This window comes from Panthera onca, chromosome D2 (assembly GCF_046562875.1).
Source record: "Panthera onca isolate mPanOnc1 chromosome D2, mPanOnc1 haplotype 2, whole genome shotgun sequence".
In the NCBI taxonomy this organism is placed as follows: domain Eukaryota; kingdom Metazoa; phylum Chordata; class Mammalia; order Carnivora; family Felidae; genus Panthera; species Panthera onca.
Genome location: NC_138349.1, coordinates 14,290,431 through 14,314,748, shown reverse-complemented (window position 1 = coordinate 14,314,748; position 24,318 = coordinate 14,290,431). Strand labels below are relative to the sequence as shown.

At 41.3% G+C, this 24,318-nt stretch overlaps 1 protein-coding gene across 4 annotated transcripts in view; it reads right to left on the bottom strand.

Moving 5' to 3' along the window:
* SHTN1 (shootin 1) overlaps window positions 1–24,318 on the bottom strand; it is a 100,923-nt gene that overhangs the window by 48,085 nt on the left and 28,520 nt on the right. For 3 of the 4 annotated variants that reach the window (XM_081790460.1, XM_060641386.3, XM_060641384.3), the window contains exons 4-8: window positions 19,308–19,402; window positions 13,278–13,446; window positions 11,393–11,490; window positions 9,351–9,432; window positions 5,425–5,519 (exon numbers count right to left, since the gene is read on the bottom strand). In XM_081790460.1, coding sequence (XP_081646586.1) covers window positions 5,425–5,519; window positions 9,351–9,432; window positions 11,393–11,490; window positions 13,278–13,446; window positions 19,308–19,402 — 539 coding nt within the window. The remainder of the gene's footprint in view (window positions 1–5,424; window positions 5,520–9,350; window positions 9,433–11,392; window positions 11,491–13,277; window positions 13,447–19,307; window positions 19,403–24,318) is intronic. The other variant, XM_060641385.3, reaches the window with a different exon arrangement.

Here is a 24,318-nt window from a genome sequence, read left to right as displayed (position 1 = left end):
GTTTACTGGCCGCTTTACTAAGCAACTTACATACCTTATTCACCTAGTCTTCACAAGGTTACATTTTTGAATACGACATTATTCTCTATGAACCTGTTGCTTCTTTTCCTTAATATCCCTCCACACGTTAGCCACCAGGTGATTCTACACATGAAATGTTTCATAAACTCTGAAATCAGGCCCATGTTATTATAGTCGAGATTCAGAGTTTCAGATTCTTTTTTTTTTTTTAATTTTTTTTGAACGTTTTATTTACTTTTGAGACAGTGAGAGATAGAGCGTGAACAGGGGAGGGGCAGAGAGAGGGAGACACAGAATCTGAAACAGGCTCCAGGCTCTGAGCTGTCAGCACAGAGCCCGACGCGGGGCTCGAACTCACGGACCGCGAGATCATGACCTGAGCCGAAGCCGGCCGCTTAACCGACTGAGCCACCCAGGCGCCCCCAGAGTTTGAGATTCTTAAAGGCATTTGAAAGTAAAACTGGCATTCGCCTTCCACCAGACAGCTCATTCCTGCGTAAGAATGGAATGTGCCGAGGAGGCGTGAGGGAACGGGCGTGTGTGCACACGCATAGGTGCTGCGCACCAGGACGGTGAGGTCAGAGGCATCGCCATGCTAGGGAAGAGCCATCCAGGTTTGGCATCTGAAACCAGCAGTATAATCGAAATGAGCTATTCTGAGTTACAGAATTACAGTAATGTTTTAAGGCATTTTCCCCTCTTAAAACATTATTATTATTATTAATGTTTTAAGGCATTTTCCCCTCTTAAAACTTTTTACTATTATTACAGTAATGTTTTAAGGCATCTTCCCCTCTTAAAACATTATTATTATTATTATTATTATTATTATTATTATTACTATTGCTACTATTACTATTACAGTAATGTTTTAAGCCATTTTTCTCCTCTTAAAACTCAACTTGATTGGGGTCCCTTGCCGGTGTCTTAGCAAATACCTTAGAGAGGAAACAGGAAGGCCTGAAAATAGCAGCCAGAGTCACTGAGTTCTCTGGCTTTCCGGCAAGTGAGGGCTTTTCCCAAGAGTGCTTGGTGGCCAGGAGCAGAAAGAGAGGCAGCAGTTGGTGTGGGCGACCAGAACAGAGCCGGTGAATTCAGCAGACAAACAGTGCTGGGCACAGGCCACCGTCGTCAGTCAAGGCACGGCTGTGTCCCTCTCACTGCACTGCTTCTCTGAGCTCCCGTTCTCTCTTGGGGGAAAGACACAGCTCTCCTTCCCTACACAGCACTTAGGAAAACTTGTTCAAATTTACACGATCAAAAATTATCTCAACTTGGTTCTTTTGAAAAGAAAAGGTGAGGATTATGTCTTGGGGGTGTTAATAATGTGAATTTCTTTCTCAAAACCCTGTAACAATCCCTAAATAGTAAAAGCATACAATGAAAAGAACATACAGAAAATAAATTCCCCTAGGTAACGATGGTAACGTGAAAAGACTTAGTCTGACTTTTTCTAGACTTGAAGACACTAACATGAAATATTCTACACTACGCCTTCTAACGATGTGTTTAAAGGAAATTTAGTGACCAAACGCCTATGACTTTGGCTTTTAACTATGATAAGAACTTGACAGCTAGGGTTAGAGAGGTTAGTCTCTTATCACACAAACATAGGTTCCAGAATTTTGGAGGAATTTCATAAATCTTTTCAAAGAATGAAAAAGAGAAGAAAAGCTTGTGTCATTAATATATAATTCATTCTTTCGGGAAGAATATTAAATATCACCTGAGTTGTCTGGGAGAAGAACAGAACCGATTACACAACAGTCCCCTAGTATATCCAGACTACACTCTGAATGAGGCACCCATGCTTTCCAATAAGGAAAACTACACTGACTAGCAAGAAAAACTATATTCAAAAAGTACAGGAAAATCTTTCATTAAAAACTAAAATTACATCGGAGCACTTGGGTGGCTTAGTCAGTTGTGTCTGACTCTTGATTTCAGTTCAGGTCATGATCTCAGAGTTTGTAAGATCAAGCCCCGTATCAAGCTCTGTGCTGATAACATGGAGCCTGCTGGAGATTCTCTCCTTCCCTCTCTCTCTGCCCCTCCCCTGATCACCCGCATGTACTCTCTAAGTAAATAAATAAACTTAAAAAAAAAAAGAAAAAATACTGTTTCTATTAAAAAAAGGAAATTACATTGAAGAAAACACAAAAATTTAACACAGGAAGACAACTGGCTGTTTCTTCCTTATTGAGGGAGGGTCCTGTTTTTGTTTTGTTTTTCTATGTTGCCTTTTTTTTCACCCATTTTTTCCATCCCCTCATGCTCCCTCCCCTCTGGCAACCACCAGTCTGTTCTCTGTATTTATGGGTCTGTTTCTGCTTTTGTGTTGGTTTTGTTTAGATTCCACACATAGGTGAAATCATATTTGTCTTTCTCTGACTTACTTCACTTAACCTAATACCCTCTAGATCCATCCATGCTGTCACAAATGGCAAGATCTCATTCTTCTTTATGGCTGAGTAATATTCCCATGTGTGTACGTGCATATGCATTTTTTAAAAAAGAAATTCTGGTTGTGACCCACTAACTTGCATGCTTATTTATTTTATTTTTGAGAGGGGGGGGGGGGTGCGGCAGAGAGAGGTAGGGACACAGAATCCAAAGCAGGCTCCAGACTCTGAGCAGTCAGCACAGAGCTCAACGCAGGCCTCAAACCCACGCACCGTGAGATCATGACCTGAGCTGAAGTCGGACACTTAATTCACTGAGCCACCCGGGTGCCCCCACATGCACTTTTTTTTAACGGACAGGTAGAAGTAGGAGTGTGGAGAAAACTCCCCATTTTTTTACTCTACACATTTTAGAACTGTTTGTATTTTTTACAAGGTATATGCATTCCTTTTGTGGTTAAAAACATGAAGTAAGTTAACTATTGAATTCTAAGGCTCCAGACCTTAAGCTCCAGAAGGGCAGGGGTCATAGCTGCTTCCTTCGCCATTATAGTCCCCCCACCCCTCCATGAGCACAGACACTGGCTTCTGAAGATGTTTGCTAAATGCACTAAAAACCAAAATGCAAAAGAGCTACTTCTCTTGTTAAATCAAGTCATGCACTGTTGAGCAGTAGTTTTCCGTGGAAAAGCTGAGAGTCTGTCAACCGTGCAAAGGGGAAGGTATATGGCTTCCAGTCTGACCATATTTTGAAAAAAAAAAAAAAAACGAACAGTTTTCTTCTCGCTATTGTGCACGTCGAATGTAGATACTATAAAAAAACATCGAGCACCACTGCAAGTACTGAGGGCACCAGTAAGTGCCCTTGCTCTCCCTCCTCCCACCTCCGTCTCCTCGTGCCGGGGTCACAGGTCAGCGTCGCGTTTCCGCCCATCACTACCAGGTGAAGGGCAGGGTCCACCACTCATTTTCATATTCTTAGCGGAATCCTGCTTCTCCCGTCTATCTTCTCTGCTGCTGCGTGGCCTTCAAGTTTCCTTCGAGCTGCTTTGTATTCTAATATTGTTCCACGAACAACAGATGTAAAAGTGAAAATGTCTCTCAAAATCAGACGCTGGCATTCGGGTCGAAAACAAGCCAACCTTTTCAGTTTTACGGTGGAGGCGTCTTCACATCATCCCTACTCTCGCTCCCCCTCAGCTGTTTATCTGGTGCCATTATTTACATCGCTGTAGCTTTTCCGAAGGGCTCTGACACACTTCAATTCTTTTCTCTTTCTTCCAAGTAACAAGAGAACAATTTTTACTCACCTTTCATTAAACTCTCTGAATAAAATGAATCATAATGTTTCAAATTCACGTCTCGGACGAAACCTTTTACAGAGTTCATTGCTAGCACAGCTACATTCGAGAGCAGAAAGACTCCTGCACAAAACCATAATCTGATTTTCAAATGTCATTCCCATAACCCCACGCTTTGTCTTCCTTCTACACCTTGGTTACTTCTACCTATGAATGTTTTACATTTCCTTAGCTACTTTCTGGAACGACCTACAGGGCACAGGCAGACTCAAACTGCTTCTAGGTAGATGGAAATCTCGGGCAGACCAGCGCCGTATCACAAGCTGTTATAGTTCGGCCAACTGGTGCCTCATCGTTTCCCTGTAAACCAGCCCCAGGGCCACGAAAAACCCAGTGACAACAGGTCAACGAAGGGTGGTCGGAACATGAGAAGCTCAAAGCTTATCTCTGACACGAGAGGAAAACCATTATTCTGGCGAAAGGCCGAGATAATGGGTATACAGCATGGCAGTGTTCCACAGCAAGTGGAAGAATCAGCTTATGTAAGGAGATCACCATCTAGGAGGTGAAGAGAAATACTAACACCATGATACTGTTGTTTGAGGTGGTATTGGAGATGGACCCTGGATTCTTAGGGCTTTGTGAAATATACAGGAATCCCGTACTCAAGCTGGACTTCTCATCGTAAGTTACAGGCATCCCCAAATAGAATTTCTTTCCCTTGTACAGCATGTTACAGGACAAAATCCTGTACCAGGATTGAAGAATCCTGCCATGTGATTTTGAAATCACTTGGCTGAGCCACTAGCAAGCATCACCCATTTTACAGACAGTGAAAGTGAAGCCCCAAGAAGGCTAATACTCTTAAGTCATGCGACGAGTAACTGACTGACGTGGCCAAAATTTGAACCCAGATCTACTGACACCACAGTCATGGACCTTGATGCTATTTCATAGCCGCCTCCCTTATTTTAAGTGATAAGTTCTGGGGTGCCTGGCTGGGTCGGTTGGTAGAGCATGCAACTCTTGATCTCTAGATTGTGAGTTTGAGCCCTCATGTTGTGTGTACCGATTACTTAAAAAAATATATTAAAAAATCTTTAGAAACAAAGTGGTAAGTTCTTATTCAATTTCAAAACCTATTTTGGGGGCGCCTGGGTGGCTCAGTCAGTTAAGCGTCCGACTTCGGCTCAGGTCACGATCTCGGGTCTGTGAGTTCAAGCCCCGCGTCGGGCTCTGGGCTGATGGCTCAGAGCCTGGAGCCTGCTTCCGATTCTGTGTCTCCCTCTCTATCTGCCCCTCCCCCGTTCATGCTCTGTCTCTGTCTCAAAAATAAATAAACGTTAAAAAAAATAAAAAAAATAAAACAACCTATTTTGATACGTCATCTCCAAAGTTCTTTAAGAAACAAACATTTAAAACTAGGTCTCTGGAGGGGTGCCTGGTTGGCTGAGTCGGTTGAGGGTCTGACTTCGGCTCAGGTCATGATCTCGCGGTTTGTGGGTTCTCTGTGCCCCATGTCGGGCTCGGTGCTGACAGCTCGGAGCCCGGAGCCTGCTTTGGATTCTGTGTCTCCCTCTCTCTCTGCCCCTCCCCTGCTCATGCCCTGTCTCTCTCTCTCTCTCTCTCTCTCTCAAAAATAAATAAATGCTTAAAACAATTTTTTAAAAAACGAAAAAACTAGGTCTCTGGATACTTACCTCTTGTGCAAATGACTCTGCCTTCTTTCGAAGGTCCTTCTCCAGTTGCAAGTTAACCTGCATCTCTTCATACTCTTCTACCGCCAGCATGGACACTGAGGAGAGGAGGAAAAGAAATGGACAAGACACAACACAGACTATCAGGAAGATGGGTGCAAAGCAGTGCTGAAGAGATTCTTTGCATCGGCACGCAAGCACCCTCATCCATCGCTGCTTGGAATATAAATTGATCAAACCTTTTTGGAGGACAACTCGGCGATGTGAATCAAAAATCCAAAACTATTCACGCTCTCCGACTCGACACTTGCACGTTTAGGAAGGTACTGATTCCCCCGAGAGAGCCAATCATGAACACGTCCAGAGGTTAAGCTGCGAGAATGCTCTCAGCATCACCATAGACGACAGTGAAATCATCCAGATGGTTTCATGGGGGACGACCAGTAGAGTATATAATTTACAAGAAATATAATTCTGCCATCGAAATGACATTGTAGAAGCATATTTCTTGAACCAAAAGACATTCGTGGTTTTTTTTTTTTAAATGAGCGTACTTCCCTTTTTTAAAAGCTACAGATCGACGAGGCCTTTCGCAGAAGACGAAACGTGAGAGGCCAGTGAACGCGTGGAAAGATACTCATCTTCATTAGTAATCAGAGAAATGGAGAGTAAAACCACAGGCACCTTTTTATACTCACAAGGGGGAACTGGCAAAAATTAAGGAGAGTTACACCAAGTCTGGAGAGGATGAAGAACAGGGGAACAAACGCACTGCTAACCAGAATGTAAACCTACTTAGTAAGTCCTCTGGCATCACGCAGTGGGACAGAGGATAAACTTGTATTTGGCGTGGATCTTAGTGAAATGCTTGGATATGTGTGCCAGGAGATGCCTGTGAGAATTTTCATGACCGTCTAACTTGGAATAGCAAAAAAACTGGAAAAAAACCTCAAACATCCACCAACAGGATACTGGGTCAATGAATTTTGGTATAGACATTGAATGGCATATTGTGCAGCAGTGAAAATCAACACACCACACCAATGGCCTTCAGCAGGGATAGACCCCACAAACCCAGAAAGTTGCAGAAGCACACATGTGAAGGGATACCATTAATATAAAGTTCAAAAATATGCAAAATTAAACAACGTGCTGTCTAGAGATATCTACATAGTTGGTAGAACTTATTATAAAGAAAAGAAATGATAAAAATCCAAGAGGTACAAATAGAGACTGATGTTCAGGGTGCTTGTAAAGTACCAGTGGGTAAAGAGATTATTTCTTTGCTGATACTTTCTTCATCTTCCATAAATGTTATAAACACATTTAGCAAACGATTTAACAGAGAGAGCTTTCTTTACATTGGAAGAATATACACGATGTTAATAGCGCTTATTTCTGAACTGTAAACCTTGAAATTTTTTCCCTTTTCCTATTCCTACATGAATCTATACTTTCCACCAAAAAAGTATATTACCTGAATGAAAAGGAAAAAATATATATATGTGTGTATAATATATATAAATATATATAACATAAAAAAATATATACACACACGTGTGTGTATATATGTATACATATGTATACGTATACATATGTATACATATATGCACACACATATACATGTGCATATATGTTGTTTTTAAGTATCTTCCCTGTTTTTTTTAATTTTTTTTTAACGTTTGTTTATTTTTGAGACAGAGAGAGACACAGCATGAACGGGGGAGGGGCAGAGAGAGAGGGAGACACAGAATCGGAAGCAGGCTCCAGGCTCTGAGCCATCAGCCCAGAGCCCGACGCGGGGCTCGAACTCACGGACCGCGAGATCGTGACCTGAGCTGAAGTCGGACACTTAACCGACTGAGCCACCCAGGCGCCCCAGTATCTTCCATGTTTATAAAGACAAACGGCGTCAGATCCATTCAGGCCCAGAGTCAGAGCTCTGAATTAAAGAATCAATGCAGGACAGACATCTTCAAAGGCAAGGTCCTGTCAAATAAGAGCAACGTGAAAGCTTTGCTACTTTTTGACATTTTGAGGCCTGTGTTGTTAAATAATGATATAGACAGGCCAGAGGGAGTGATGGCGGTGTTAGAAATTAGGCACAACATAGGTAGATATCACACTAGTCTCTCAGTCTGCCTCTGGAGAGGTACTTTCAAGCCCGAGCTGAGTCATATCAATAAAATCTTTAAAAAGGCTCTCTTAATGGCTCCTTTCACACAACGTTCCGCCAGGACACTTCAGTCCTAACTGACTAAGGACGGGTTTGCCGTGTAATGACATAGAATTTCAAACTCTGTACGCCGTAAATCTACTGCCTTCTCAGAGGAAAGACTAAAAGTCTTACCAAGTAAAGCAACAGAAGTGGTGGTTTGTGATGTGAATTATAGGTCCCTGAGAGCTAAATAATTTTCAAACCTATTTAAAAAAAGAAATTTCAGGAAGAAAACAAAGACGGCGGTGAGTATCGGAAGCCCCGGGCAAGATAATTGACTCTCTTTTCTATGTCCAGAGCACCATAATACAAAGTGAATTTGCACATGTCCTGGCCCTCTTTACTTGGATTCTGAAAGAAATTAGGTTGGTCCTAGTCATGCGTTTATTTACATAATCTCTCTCTCTTCCTAGATACAGGGTTCTCTGAAGGCAAGGACCCATGTGATTAACCTTCGTAGAACCCCCTGCTTCTAGCACAGTACGTCAAGACCATTACTATCTTCCTAAATGTGGAGACAGCCGAGCAAATGTCACAGTCTATCACATCTCCCACACTTAACTACGAGGTCCTTCATTTATTCAAAAACCTCAATTCGTGACACAAAGGTGGAGAACCACCACCGATCATAACAGGGAAGGCTGGAAGATTTCCTTTCAGTGTTGTAGCTTCTGAACTAGAAATGAGAGTGAATGGGGGGGGGGGGGTGGACAAAAAGCTCAGAACTGTGTCTGCAGAACTCCACTTCGGCATCACTCTCTTGTCCTAAACCAGGGGACATTAAAAAACTGTCCCCGTGAGACTTGACGCTGTGTTTCATTAGCAAGGATTCTGTTTTCTTTAAAGGTAGCCTTTGGAGAAATCTCCTTCTCACCATGGGACCAGGTCTGCTTCTCCTGATCAAGAGGTTCATTTTTATGTGATTCAGATACATATCATGAACCTCTCATCATGCTGACGGCCGGACAGCTCAGAGCCAGATTTCAGGCACACAGGCAGGAATGTGCACGACTTCAGAGCAAGCATGTAATCTGTGTACCAGTATTTCATTTTACTTTCACTTTGCCCCATTTTCTACATCCTCTCAATTTAAAACTGTATCATATCGGGGCCCCTGAGTGGCTCAGTCAGTTAAGCATCCAACTTCAGCTCAGGTCACGATCTCGCAGTTTGTGGGTTTGAGCCCCACGTCGGGCTCTGTGCTGACAGCTCAGAGCCTGGAGCCTGCTTTGGATTCTGTGTCTCCCTCTCTCTCTGCCCCTCCCCTGCTCTGTCTCTCTTTCTCTCAAAAATCAACAAACATTAAAAAAATTTTAATAAATAAATAAAATCATATCATGTTGCATGTATCTATGTAGATATCCTCATCTCTTTCAGATTAAAAATAACCTACAAAATACATAAATACTAGGGGAGAGCCAATATGGCCATGGTCCCAGGATACCTAGAGACAGAATAGTATTTTGGTTTAAAGTGGGTTGTAATTTCCTCAAGCAAAAGCACTTCCTAGAAGTCCCAAGACTCTAAGGTGGGTGATAAAACAACGGAAAAGAGAGAGACTCATTGCTAGAAATCGGGAAAAAAACACTATTCTTGCTACAAGATATTCTTGCTACAAGAATCTTTAGGCACAAGTATAAAACAACACAAAATGGATGTAAACCAAATAAATTACATATGTATCGGAGAAAAAAAGACTGGAAACACGTACCTCTATTGCATTTTTCTAAGACTCTTCTCTGTTCGAGAACTTCTGAATTCAAAACATCTTTTTCTTGTTTAACTTTATTTACCTAAAATTGTGAGATTGCGGGGGAAGGAAACACCCAACATTGTAAAACACGACATATGGCGATGTGCAACACTCAAACTGCTGTCCAACATTCAACACAAAGCTACAATTTAAAGCAGTCATTGGCTTTACCGTGTTGGGCTTTTATTAAGGTCCTTCTTAAGGCCTCAAAGGTAGCTATTTAAGTTAGGATATACATTTGGTAGAGAACTTATTTACAAATTCCAAATGGCACTGGTCCCTAACAATGTAAATGGCTCATATTTTAAAATGCAAAAATCCAATCAGAAAGCACCCAGAAAATAGAGGAATCATTTGGTCTGAGATCCAATACTCAATTTTGGTATTCATTTCAAACTCTGATGACATTTGGCTTAAGTAAAACATACATTAATTTTTTTAAGTAAAAAAACACCTTAAACTTCGATGACTTTGGGCTTGAGTAAAACACACATGAAAATCTTCCCCCAAAACACATTTCTGAGGTAATTTTGACACCGGCCAATAGGAAAGAATATCATATAGGACCAATTAAAACAAAAAAGAATGTGAAGTTACATCTATCAAAGAGGATAAATCTCAAATGCGTTATATTGAATTTTAAAAAGCAGGTACATTTACATCATTTAAAAACCCTCGAAATACTATTTATTATAGCAAAAGATGTAAATACATGCACTGGAATGATAAAAAAACAAGTTTAGAATAATGACTGTTTAGGGAAACAGGGCAGGGAGGGTAGGGATTGCAGTCAGGAAGAAATCCACTGGGATTTTCAAGACTACGTATTAAGCCAGGTAGTAGGCATATGGATATTCGTTATTTTGTTTTTGATACTTTCCACACGTCTGAAATAGTCATAACAAAAATGACTTCTGAAAGGGCTTCCGATAACACTTCTAAGTGGGAGGGGGCAGGATTATCAGTAAATAATCATAATTAAGGAACAGAGTACATCAAAATGTGTGTGTCTCTCTCCTATGGTTAAGAAACAAACTAAGATCGTGGTCCTGGAAAAGGACTGAATCAATCAGCATGCCAGAGCCTGTGAACTGGTTGCTTTTAGCATAGATTAGATTTTTTATTTTGGTTTGAATTAGTAACCGGTATAAGATCTCCAACAGGAATCCCACTTCTAAAATACCATCACCCTTCGTCTCTCTCGTTAGGATGTCTTGCCACAGTAAGGAAACCGGAGCGAGGCTGAAACTGGTGGCCACTGCTTCCCAACATGTCTCCCATGATGGCCCTTAAGAAAACGGTCAGATACGTTGTGCAAACTTAGGTAACTGGATGAGGCTGCCCACTGCAGGGATCGAGGCCTTGGCATTACCTGTAAGCCACCGGAGGGATAGCTAGGTGCCGGAGTGTGTGGGTTTGGAAGCTTGGGCTGCAGAATCTGGGAGCCACTCACTGACACAAGCTAAATCAAGACTGCAGTTCCTCGAAGCGTCGTGCAGAGAAAGGCAATTATGTGCTCCTGCCCCTCAAGACCATTCACACGGAAAAATAAGAAGATTCTCCAAACACCCACTTGAACCCATTCTACCGCCTATCACGTGTGCTTATGTTGGAGGCACACAAGGACAGCCCAACTCGGCCAACCAGCTGATGGAGAAGCAACACACTTCTTCACCAGCAGCAATAAAGTGGAGGACTTAAACTGCAGGTGCCATGCTTACAAATCTGTCTCACACGGCGAAAGACGGGGGGGCAAAGGGAGAGCTTCATTGCTATTTTGGTGCTTTATTTACTGAGCTAAGTAGTGAGGATACGAATGTTCACGATCTTCTTGTCTACGGTGTTTTGTATGTTTGAAACAGGGGGCAGAAGACAAGATTAAGATTAGTACATGGTTCTCGTGTCCGAAATGAACTCCCAAAGGCAAGTTTTTAACTTAGCTGGTCTCCAAATGCCCTGAAAACACCAAAAGGCTTGCCTTTCGGGCCTAAAATACGTACTTCTTCAATTACTTCTACAAGTTTGCTCTTGAGATTTTCCAATTCGATGGCTAATATCTTCTTCTCCTCCTGAACAGATACAATTTGATCTCGAAGTTCTGCGTTTTCAAAGCAAAAATAAAAGGGGAAACAATATCAATGAACTTCTTCTTAAAAGAAGAAATCAATCCTGTCAAAAGAATTGAAAATGCCAGTGCACGTGTAGCTTATGGTCAAGGTTATTTAACAATGGAAACAAAAATGAAGAAGCAGAGAACAATGGAAATCTCATTCTGTGCCCCCGTACACAGCCACAGTTATTAATAATTTTATATCTCGTGATCTCACCATGTCCTTAAATATACTAGATCATGTTTTCTTTACATTCTATCAAACACATATTTTAGAAAACTACCTGGCCTTTGAGAAGTAAATTTTTTTAAGATTTCAGGGAAACAAATTAAGGCACTGTACTAATTTCCTCTTTATTTTAAAATGGCCATGGGCTCTCGTCACAATACAATAAACAACTGGGCAGCTGATAATTTGCAGATTTTCATTTGCAGAAAAAAATCCTGACCTGCTGCCAGTGGATAGCCCTCAAATACTATTTGAAGTGACTCAAAATACAACCTCTTTGAAAAAGGGTTAATTCTAGTAATTTTCTCTCCAGAGTTTTTGGTGCATGGTTTCTTAAGTTATTTCATATTTCTGATTATTGGGATTTAACGAAGACTGGATTACCAAGATGGAAATATCAGCAACTGTAAGTGCAAATGCTTTTGGTATTAGATGAAAGTTATTTCCACCACTCAAATGTTAAAAAATATATATACACAGCTTAGCACCAAGTACTTAAATTGATACCCAGGCCTACAGTTTTGTGATTTGGTTTTTAACTGCGTTTAATTTCTTACCCTTCTCCAAGAACAATAAAAAAAAAAACCTTCTCTGGGGTTATTTACAAATGGGGAATCAAACTTTTACATGAACCCAGCTTGAAGGAGTTCTCAGACACTTAATTTCAAAATCACGGTCTCCACTGGGTGGCTAATCCTGAAGGAAAAACAAGAGACCAGATCATCCAAGACCTAACAGAAGGGGAAACTAGGAACAAAAGAAAATCCTAGACATTTCTTCTCCTTCTCCAACCATATCAATATTATTCTGTCTTAGATTAAGGGGGTGGAGGGTCAGGTAAGGATGGCTTTCTTCTTACTCTTTTCTTCCTACTGGCAACTGAAGTTTTATCTGCCCAAGAAACTAACGAGTATTGCTTTTGACATGCGCCGAAGGCTAAAATGCCCCAGAAGCCACTGAGCCCCAGACTGCCTTCCTGTATCGTTAACATAAACAGCGTGTACATATAATTATGTGTATATATAATCATGGATAAAATTAAGGCATATTTTTAAAATTTTTATTTTAGAGAGAATGTACGTGAGTGCGGGAGAGGGACACGGGGAGAGAGAATCTTAAGCAGGTTCTACGCTCAGGCTCAGTGCAGAGCCTGATGTGGGGCTTGATCTCACAACCCTGGGATTGTGACTTGAGCCAAAGTCAAGAATTGGACGCTTAAGTGACTGAGCCACCCAGGTGGCCCCATTCTTTCTTTCACTTAACAAAAACATCTTAACTATAGTCCATGTTTTTAAGCAGTTTTACAGACTAGCTGTTTCTATCAAGACAATACTTTCAAAAGCGCCTAATCCCAAACAAGAAAGTCGTAACACACCAATGTCACGTCCTGTCGTGATTCTCAAACCAGGCTACTCCCTGGAACATTTAAATCAGAAATGTTTTGAGGCAGAACCCAAGTTCTAAAGTTCTCCAGTGATTCCAATGTACAACCAGGGTTGAGAAACATTATCAAAAATATGCTCGGTGACTGAGCCAAGAATACCACCTTTGATCTGCTTCTGACACTGTATGGAGACGCAAGTCTCCGCGGCACCCTCTGGATCTGTGCTGGCATCTTCGTCATCGATGTTGATCTCTTCAGTTATTACATCTGGTCCCAGCTTGGCCATGTACAACATGCTGATTCTTTTCAATGTTTTATTTTCTTTATTTAGCTGAGGCAAAATATAAAAACAGTTATTTTAACAGCAGTCAAATGAGTGTCTTGGATTTTTAAACAATAGACAGATTAAGTGTATTTCTGTCTTCCATATTCATCAACATTCACAGCGTGAACTAACAATTAGAAGATTCATTAAGTAAGGTTTTATTTACACTTTTTTAATATTAAACTTATTAAAGTAAGGCCTGATGCCTGGATGACTGCCAGCAGCCTGGGAAAATCCTAGCTATAACTGATAATATAAGAGAACTTAAAATAAAACATCAGTATAGACTTTGTTACATTAAGTAAGACCTGATGCCTGGATTACAGCCAGCAGCATGAGAAAATGCTAGTTATAACAGATGATATAAGAAGAATTAAGATAAAATACCGGTCTAGATTAAATCAGATTTCAATTTACTTCAATTTAATTAAGGCATTTTGTTTCAAAAAAATGTTTTCTTTGCTGCTATGCATGCCCTGTAAATGTTTGTTAGCTCAGCCCTCTCTCTTCTCTGGACACTGCTACACTCTTCTTCATTGTTCGGCAGGATTGCTACGGGAACAACCATGTTCCCCCAGAGCACACCCTATCCCTTTGGCCACAGCTAATCAGTCCACAGATTAGGCACACGAGGCCAAGCTTGGTCAGATGGATCCGTTCTCCAGAAATCTGGAGGCTGGAACACGGAGAGGAGTTTCCTTCCACACGTCTGCATGTACAGAAACTATTGGCACCCACATTCCAACTCTGAATTGAGGAATAGAGGAAGGGAGTCCATAGCAAAGCCAAAAATGGAGCTGATGTGTAGAGACAGGCAGAGGAAAATAATGCAGATGGGTTTCCCACAGGGCTCCAGTCCATTCCTGAAATACTCTCCTAGCTCATAGATTCCATGGGATTCTCCAATATCCCTCACTAACAAATTCCTACTTTTCTTAAGCCAGTTCAAGATGTGTTTCCATCTAGAGTTCTAATAATACACAATGGAAGAAAGCGTAAGATACGTTTCTACTATCTCTATAAAGACTTCCAATTCACAGCAAAGAAAAGAAATCCTAATTCATTAATGTATTTGTTACTCCTTTTGCAGAAATTAATTGCTTTTTAGTTTCAGTTGCTCACCTATCATTGCCTTCTTTGGTTCATGTTTATGTCCATATGAATATTAGTACAAAGCACACACAAAGAGTAAACTTGGAGGAGGGGAGGCGCCCGGGTGGCTCAGTCAGTTAAGCCTCCTACTTCGGCTCCAGTCAGATCTCAGGATTCGTGAGTTTGAGCACGGCATGGGGCACGTCGGATCCTCTGTCTCCCTCTCTGTCTCTCCCCCCCACTTGCATGTGCGAGCACGCTCTCTCTCTCAAAAATAAACATCAAAAAGAAAAAAAAAAGACTAAACTTGGGTCCAAAGTCCACAGAAGGAAAATACGGTTTTCTCATGTTTTCTCTTCTCAAGACTGCAAAATAAAAGGTCTTCTCTGAACATACGAACATTTGGAGATGAAACCATGTTTCTTTCACTAAGGGCCAGTGACCAACACGACAAGTTGTGAATTTCATAACTGACACTGGAAATTAATACAGAGACCTAGTTCAATGGAAAACTAACTCCCCTTCTCCACTAATCACCTTATGTCAGAGTAAGCTGTGCTCGTACTTACTTGTCAGGCTTTGGCCCTTCATTTGTGGTAATTAGGACTCCTTGGGGAAAAGCCCAGACCATTTCAAACTGGGAGATCTGATTCTCACCCCAATAACATTGAATCTAAATATATCTTAAGTAGCCTGGTCTGGAGCACAAGAGGTTTCCCTGACCTCTCTGGGGAGTCAGGAAGAATCAATCCGTCAGAAATGGCTATGAACTCTTCTGCAGATTCTCCCTGGGAAGCCCAGTGAGTTCTATTTAGGGAATCTGACACAGCCCTTTTCTTCCCTGTCCCCAGCCCACAGTTCGGGCTTCTAGCTCCCCAAGGTACATTACAGGATCAAGAACTAGATGGGAGCCCGTCCTCTCTCTCAGCCTCTCTCTCTTCAGATGAAACATTCAAGTGAAGACTGCTGTGGGTTCTCTGAACCATGAATGCTACAGAGTAGACCTATGCTGTGCTCAAGGATCATGGTCAATTCCCGGACAACACCATCTTTTCTGAACGTTAGGAGGAAATAACAATTTAAGGAAAAGGTGAAAAAAAACCCTCAAGCCTTCATTTGTAATTCTGCCTCCTACCACTTAAACTAATGGTTTCCAGCTCTGCACATTAACATCTCTAGAGAGCTTTTAAAAACTCTCACTGCACAGGCTTGCAACAGACCCAAACCTCTGGGAGTGGAACCCAGCACAGTACTTTCTCTGAGTCCTTGGGTGACTCTAATGTACGTCAATACTAAGAATCTTTGATACAGAGAAAGGCAATGTGTTATTATACATTTCTATAAAATCAGCAGAGTCAAGAATCCTGCTCTGTAATCAAATGTTTCTGCCTCTAGAATAACCTCATCTTTCAGGGTGACAGTTTCCTCATCAGCAAACTAAGGAGAAAAACAGCTTCTGCTCCATAATGTGAAGATTGAAGGAGATATTACATATAAAGTATTTAACACAGTGACTGACATGCAGTAAAAATTCAGTGTTCGCTACTCATTCTTACAAAAGAAGTTTAGTTTGTGCATCTGATTTTTCTTTGGAAATAGTCTATCAGCTCGTTTTCTTCAACCAAGATATACATCCATGATCCATGCAATTTTTTCTTCCTCCAGGATACTCACGAAAGCACAAAAATGCTAAGTTTTGCCATCTGGTGCTTAATACGTCAGCTCCAGGGCCACCATCACAATAATAATAACCTGATAGTTAACAGTCCTACCCTCAAAAGAGTTTAATGCCTCTCTCTATCAAGTCAGGCACTAAAATCCACCAGCCCTTGGCTGGCCATACTACTCTATTTAACAAAGTTACTAACTCAAGAAGAAAGCCACACACTGGGTGCTTGGCTGGCTCAGTAGGTAAAGCATGGACTCTTGATCTCAGGGTCATGAGTTCAAACAGCACATTGGGCATGGAGCCTAGTCACAAAAAATAGAAAAAAACAAAAAAGCCACGTAGAAAATTTCAAGTCTTCTCTGAAACATCATTCTCATGTTTCGGAAGAAGAAACGTAAGATTTATGTACATAAAGATCTCATGACCGTGCTAACTGGGTATTTTTGGAAACTATGAATTCACAAATTTTGGCTATGCAATTTCACCGAAGTTATTATTCATCAAGTTATATATGTTAACGGCATGCTAACTGTTTTTTGGAACCATTCTAAGTCACAAAGCAAAACTAAATCTTTTATAACCCTACAGTAACAGAATGCTCTACTACATTCAAATTTAGGTAGTTTTCATATTGGATGCAGCATAATGAATATTTAAAGATACAAAATAAGCAAGTTAAACAGATTTGGACCATATGGTTTAAATAACTGGTCCACATTTATCAGGTTAACCTACACATTTTAGCAAAGTACCCACCCTTGCTTTTAAGAACATTATGCAAATTGCACCTTAAGAACTAAACATTCCATTTGTCATTAATTTGAAAGCAAAGATTCAGGAAAATAAGAATAAATTTGCAGAAACTTTGCTGCTTTAAAAATGGAGCCTACCTTCAAAAATGACAATTGGGATATCTAAATCAGGATGTGTGGTTTATTGATCATACATATAGAGAAGCTTCCAAACTTTGCATTCAAAGCTGTAGGATCTTCCAGATCCAATGAGCACATCTATAGGTTTTGTTGACTTGTGTTTTTATTCCAAGTCCCATGAAGTCACATTGTATCCTCAGAAACAAACCGTATGTCCATTTTCAAAAGACTTCATAAAGAACAGAGGACAAATGGCAGAGGGAAGGGTCCCATGGTCAAGACTAAATTACAAAACTGACCTTTGAGATTAGCAACACAGTGGTTCATAACCACGGATGACCATAACAGTCACATGGCAGCTTTCTCAGCCCACACGTGGCCACCAGTGGGTGTAGGGTATTCTTAAGAAATCAACACTGGTCTACCCTGACACTTAAGACAACCATAGCTCAGAGAGGTGCATTCTCTTGCTCAAAGTCACCTGTTAGTTAAAAACAGAAAGGCAGGAATCAAATCTTTCTTTAAAGAGACCTATACAGGGGCACCTGGGTGGCTCAGGGGGTTAAGTGACCAACTCCTGATTTCGGCTCAGGTCACGATCTCGCGGTTTGTGGGTTCGAGCGAGCCCTGCGTCGGGTTCCACATCGACAGTGAGGAGCCTGCTTGGGTTTCTCTCTCCCTCCCTCTCTCTGCCCCTCCCCTGCTCATGTTCTCTCTTCCTCTCTCTCAAAATAAATAAATAAGCTTAAAAAACAAAAAAACAAAAAAAATAAAGGGGCCTGTACAGACCCATGAGTAAAGTGCATCACGAAAAAAAGAAAAGTCCTCCCCATTCTCCCTTCAGTCCTCACTCTAGTCTATCCTGTCATTTAAGAGGAGACTACAGCAGTCCAGGAACCAGAACTAACCTGCCCAAAGTCAGTCACATGTGCCCAAAACGACATAAGTGGGAATGAAACCTGTATACACCGCCCCCCAAACTGCTGCTCTCCGTGAAGTCTGCCCATCCTGAGAGTCAGTCAAACCTTTTCGTTCCACGTGTCCTATTGGCAACAGGAATACTTAGGCACTTACGAATAGCGAGAGGAGACAGAGAGACCATCCTCAGCCACTGCAAATTCGGAGCAGCTAGTGCGCTCCGACTACATTTTTCTACTTGTTCCAAAAGAAGACCCTCAGAACTTGAGAAGAGAATTCGCAGTTTTGTGGACCAGTGAACACTTAGTGACGTGTAGCACGGATGCAGCGGGGGGAGAGGGCTCACATCATCATCGTTTTGAAAGTGAAGGCCCGCACTGCTACGTATTCTTCAGACACAAATAACAGAAGGGAAGTTGCATGCACATCATTTATATTCTGAGGCTCTGGCTGCATTATCTTGTGAATCCCAACGTAGTGTCATCACACAAACAATTAAGCAAACACCTCTAGCAAGCACACTGCTAATGCATACAAATTAAATAGAGAGATATACAGACGGACTGATGGACTGATTTGCAGAATTTCAGTCACATCCAAAGACACACTTTGGAGGCACCTGATGGGGAAGAGGGGAAAGACACACAACCGGCAATTACTAATGATATTTGGCTAAAAATTGCTGTCATCCATTTCCTGATGAAGTGGTTCAGATGCATTTTACTCAACCCAAAATATGTAAGACGGAGATAAAAACATTCTTTAATAATAATGTACTTCTGATGAGACAGAATATAGAAAATTACACTCTTGGTAAATTCATCAGCGAGAAGCAATCAGCAGAGCACTGGAGGTCACCTTTAGCATATGCCCTCACTCTGCTTTCACAAATAATCACCTGAAATATAAGGCTGGAGGCTGACTTTTTCATCTAAATCAAACACGAAACACTCACTGATCCTTTACGTCCCACCAGGTTAGTTTTAAACTTGGTTAACATTTTCACCCAGTGCACAGACATCTAGGAAGTCCGGCTGGAAGAACTCCTCTGGGGCCATTTTTCACAGGCAAAAAAGCACAAATGCTGAAATACATATAAAGAAATGCCCCCTGTTGCAATCATAATAACCTATGCAGTAAGATATTTCCATAAGCCGCTTCCAGGAGTCTGAGAACTTATAACACTGTCCTCATCGTCAGAGTGGAGACAACGGATTAGAAAACCAGAGGGGCAGAAAAGGGCAGAGGCCACTCTTCAGAAAAGCACGTTGAAATTAAAAAGCTCAAGTAGAATTCCCTTCTTTAAAGAGTCTCACCTTTGTTGCCAAAGCTTCGGCGCTTTCTCGACAGGTCTTCTCTATTTCAAGATGGTTCTGCATAAAATTGACTTCCTCTATAACCATGTGAGAAACTAGGAATGAGGGGAAAAAAGTCTCAGCATTCAGAGATTAGTCAGTGATTCCAGAAGCCCACACATTTCGTCCCATGACTCAGAATACTTCAATTCTTTAGCTAGCCAGACCTTCAGCTCTCATGGAAAAAAAAAAGTGTTGAAGAGGCTGTCCTGATTAAATCTTAGCTAATATATGAATGTGGAAGGGAAAAAAAGAACACAAGGAAGAGGCTTTTATTGCCGGTGCACACATTTTAGGAAAGCTAGTTAGGAAGTTTTTTGAAGTGTCTGCTTCCCATGTACCTGTGCATGCAGCCAGACACGTCCACGAATTTGGACGACAGAGTCTGTCCTAAATAAAAAGTGGCACACGTGATTTCCTTTGCATAACAGGACAGAACACGTGGATCTAATAAGGAAAGCTAGCAAAAGAGACATTTTTTAAAAATAAACCTCCAATTGATCTCTTTAACTGGAGTAACGGATGTGGCAGCTTAGTGATGGTCAGTACTGTAACAGCAGTCTTTATCAGGGACAAAGTGGTTACTTTTACTAAACTCCAAGGCAGAAAAGCAGAGCAACAAGGTTTATGCACCATAGGACGATGAAATCAGATGCTGCTTGCATCACAGACTGCTAGGAAATTCGGAAGAAAACAGAATTTTATTCGATACTTTACCAATGCCTGAAAAATAGTTATTTTGAGGTGTTTTTTTCCTAAATAGCTGCTCTATATAAATGGAGATCTACGGGTACAAAACTGAGAACTTGAATCGTACTCGAAAGACCAAGGGACATGCCAATTCCTCTCGCCCATGTTTCTAGCTAAAAGAAAACGCTCAGAATCTTAAACTTAACTGTAGAGGTGTATACTCATTGACATTTGTTTGGCTTAAGAAAGAAAAATTAAGTCTACCCAAATGTGAAACCCAACAAAGTTAGGCAAAAAGCACTGGGCTCACATAACACAAAGAGAGATTACTTTTGCTTCATTTAAGCTTAATTAACCTGCAATTATGATTAAACTCAGGGGGGGGGAAATTTCTCTCCAAATTAAATACAAAAATGTATTACTTCCTAAGTCTGTCCAAAGTTCTTATTATGTTAATATTCAGATTCATAAAGCAGGACTAAATGGCCAGAAACATCTCTAACCTTGACATTTTTTCAGGGGTAATAATAATCTGCAGCAAATGCAGGCCAACCAAAAACCACTTAACTAATTAGTAGTTGCAGTCACCGAGAAAAACATGAATCAACACTGTTATTACAAGTGGCACATTTGAGTGGCATCTAATTATGACTTGATGAGCACGATACTTGCATTATCAACATTACTACCGCATCCCATCAGGGCCTAAAAGCTGCTGATGGCATTGACTTCGAGAAACTCCCACTCAATGGTACGGCAGCACCCAACAATCGGCTTGGCAGGGGCCCCCCTCACTAAATGACACGTTAAGCGTAATTACTGGTAGACATTGTAAATAAACAGGATTGGAAGTGAAAATTGTACCAAGTGCATAAGACACAATCTGACACATTGGAAGTGGCAGCCTTAATTGAGAGTTTCTTTGACTGCTCAAGATCATTTCAACTGCATTTCTCAGAGGACAGTGATTATAACTGTGGAGACAGACGGCATAATGGTATCAGCACTGCTGACAGAGCAGTGAATTAAATTGTATCTGCTGTTGTGTGAAAGCCTTGATGAGAGGTACAGATGCCTTAGTGGTCTTATCATTATAACACAATGGTCATGTTGTCATCAACCTTTCTGGCTCCAATTGAAAAGAAATGATTGTGTGTTGAGGCTCTGCGCCCCCCCCCCTCCACACCCCCCCCTCCTATTCTATCTCTTGTTCTGAATAGAACCAATTTTCAGAGAGCTATGAAATCACGCAATAGGTCCTAAAATGCAGCTGCTTGGCATACAAACGGGTCCCCATTAAACTGGAATCACACACAATATGTGTTTATGCCAGAAGAACAAATAGAAGCTGAACACAGGCCAAGTTTATTCACACACACAAAGCCCATGTAGCTCTTCATCAATATAATTGCCTTTTATATTGTAGTTTAAATAATAGGCTCTATTATTTCCTTAAAATCCTAATATTCTTGGCATTTTATCACTGTGTTTACAAGGTAGGTTCTTCAAAAATGTGAAGGAAAGAGAAAAGAAACCTACACAATTTTTACAACATCAAATATTATTTTGAATTTTTTAGCCTTAACTACTTGACTTCTTCTCCCACAATCTGGTATTTCCATGGTCATAACAAAAACATAAACACTCTGCATGTTTCATAGGAATTTGACTTTTTATTCAACAACATTCTTGCTCATGGAAGAGTGAGAAAAATCATTCCACCATAGCCAGGTTTAAGCCTAGCAAAAAGAAAAAAAAAAACTTATTTTCTGAACATTTTGTAAAAATCTGCCCTGTAATTTAACTTGATAAACTTACATAGGTAGCACTAGCCCCCATTTTCTCCAATTCTCATACAGTAGACTCCATCAGGTAGGTGTGCTTTTTTTTTTAATCTCTTCCTCTAAGAGGGAACAGTAGAAATCAGAAATTGTGCTTTGATTTCTAGTTTAAAAAATTATCCCTATGCTAAATAGGTAGCAAAGAAACGTACTTATCAACTTTCCAGATTCAAAAGAGAACATACTTCAAAGGGCAATTATATCTTTGAAAAGCATGACCTCATTTCTAAAACCAAAAGTCAGGTTACGTGACACAAAACAGATATTTCTGTAATACATCATTTCATTTGCACCTTCCAAAGGACAAAAGTTTTAAAAACCCTTAGGTGTTCATTCAGTGATTTGCCTTATGGTGCTGAACGCAGGCTTGTCTCGTAATACCCACAGACCATGACCACTACCCCTAAAAGTGTCTATAATTTCGATGACATGAAAGTTTAAAAAAGTTTAAAAACTTTCGATGACATGAAATTTTAAAAATGTTTTAAAAAAGAAGAAAGCCGAATCCAGGTATTTTAAAAATACATACTGAAATATTTACAAATAAAATGAGATGATGGCTAGAATTCGTTTCAACATAATCTGAGGTTGGTGAGAGCAGAGGTATGGATGCAGAGATGAAATTAACTTGGCCATCAGCTGGTTAACTGTCGAAGCTGTATACTGCATAAATGGGGGTTCGTTATACTATTTTCTCACTTTTGCATAAGCTTGATACTTTCCATAGTAACACTTGTTTTTAATGACTCTGAGAAGTAAGAAGCATAACCTAAAAGTACGTTGACTGTTGCGTCTACCAGTCGAGCTGAATTAGCCAAGTTTGTTTCTCCTCTTCGTGACCCCAAAGCACATGTACATACGCGCCATCATAGAATGCACCACACCGTAGGGCAACTGGGCTTTTCTTTCTTTGTCACTTGCTTTTGTCTTTTTTTTTTTTTTAAGGTTTATTTTTATTTTTTGAGAGAGAGAGACAGACAGACAGAGCACGAGCGGGGGAGGAGCAGAGAGAGAGGGAGACACAGAATCCGAAACAGGCTCCAGGCTCTGAGCTGTCAGCACAGAGCCCGACGCGGGGCTCAAACTCACAAACTGCAAGATCATGACCTGAGCCGAAGCCGGATGCTCAACAGACTGAGCCACCCAGGTGCCCCTGCTTTCATCTTTTATTAACCGTGAGCATGAGAGCAGGAATTTTTCTTTGCTCACGTGGGACTCCCTTGCACCTAGCATGATGCTAGGTATCAACTAGGTTACCAGGTTTGTGTTTGTCTCAACGACTGAGAAAACAGATCAGGCCTACCTTCATCTGTGAACACCCTTTTACAAGAACATTCTCTCTAGAACAGAACTGCTCAGGACACAACCACCATCACCATTTATCGGGCCAACTACGTGTCCAGCCTGTTCCACACCCTTTACATGTGTTCTGTCGTGAATTCTCACAACAGTCTTAGGAGGCATGTACTATCGCAAGTTTTGTATTTGAGAACACTGAAGCCCAAAAAGTCAAGTAACAGATGTCAAATTACAGAGTTCTAACCGGTCAGGCCCAGCCAAACCAATTTCTAGGCAACTCCCATTCCTCCATGTCTCTTTCTAACTTGTTGTATTCAAAGGTGATACCACCAGGGGCGCCTGGGTGGCTCAGTCCAGTTAAGTGTCCAACTTCGGCTCAGGTCATGATCTCGCGGTTCATGGGTTGGAGCTCCCCGTCGGGCTCTGTGCTGACAGCTCACAGCCTGGAGCCTGCTTCGGATTCTGTGTCTTCCTCTCTCTCTGCCCCTGCCCCACTCAACGTGTCTCTCTCTCTCTCTCTTTCTCTCAAAAATAAACATTAAAATTAAAAAAAATTTGGGGGGGGGGTGCCTGGGTGGCTCGGTCGGTTGAGCGTCCGACTTTGGCTTAGGTTACAATCTCACAGTTCAGGGATTTGAGCCCCACATAGGGCTCTATGCTGACAGCTCAGAGCCTGGAGCCTGCTTCGGATTCTGTGTCTTCCTCTCTCCCTGCCCCTCCCCTGCTCAGGCTTTGTCACTTTCTCACTCGAGAATAAATAAACTTAAGTCTACGGCCATACCACCCTGAACGCGCCCGATCTCGTCTGATCTCGGAAGCTAAGCAGGGTCGGGCCTGGTTAGTACTTGGATGGGAGAATAAATAAACTTAAAAAAAAAAAATTAACAAAGGGGACGCCACCAATGGTGCCACCCTGAGCAAAACTCCTCTCCATCCAGCCAACTGTCAGCAATACTCGGATGCAGGGTGTCTCCCAAGCAGATGTGATGAACGTACCACAAGTTCTCCCGCAACATCAGGTTACCTGCAAGGTCTTCACATAGTGTGCAAACAGTGACGAAAGCCGGCAGGTGTGCAGGAAAACGGGTGTGCCCTAACACAGAGCAAAGGCTCTCAGGTTCTGGCTGGAGGGCATCAAAGAC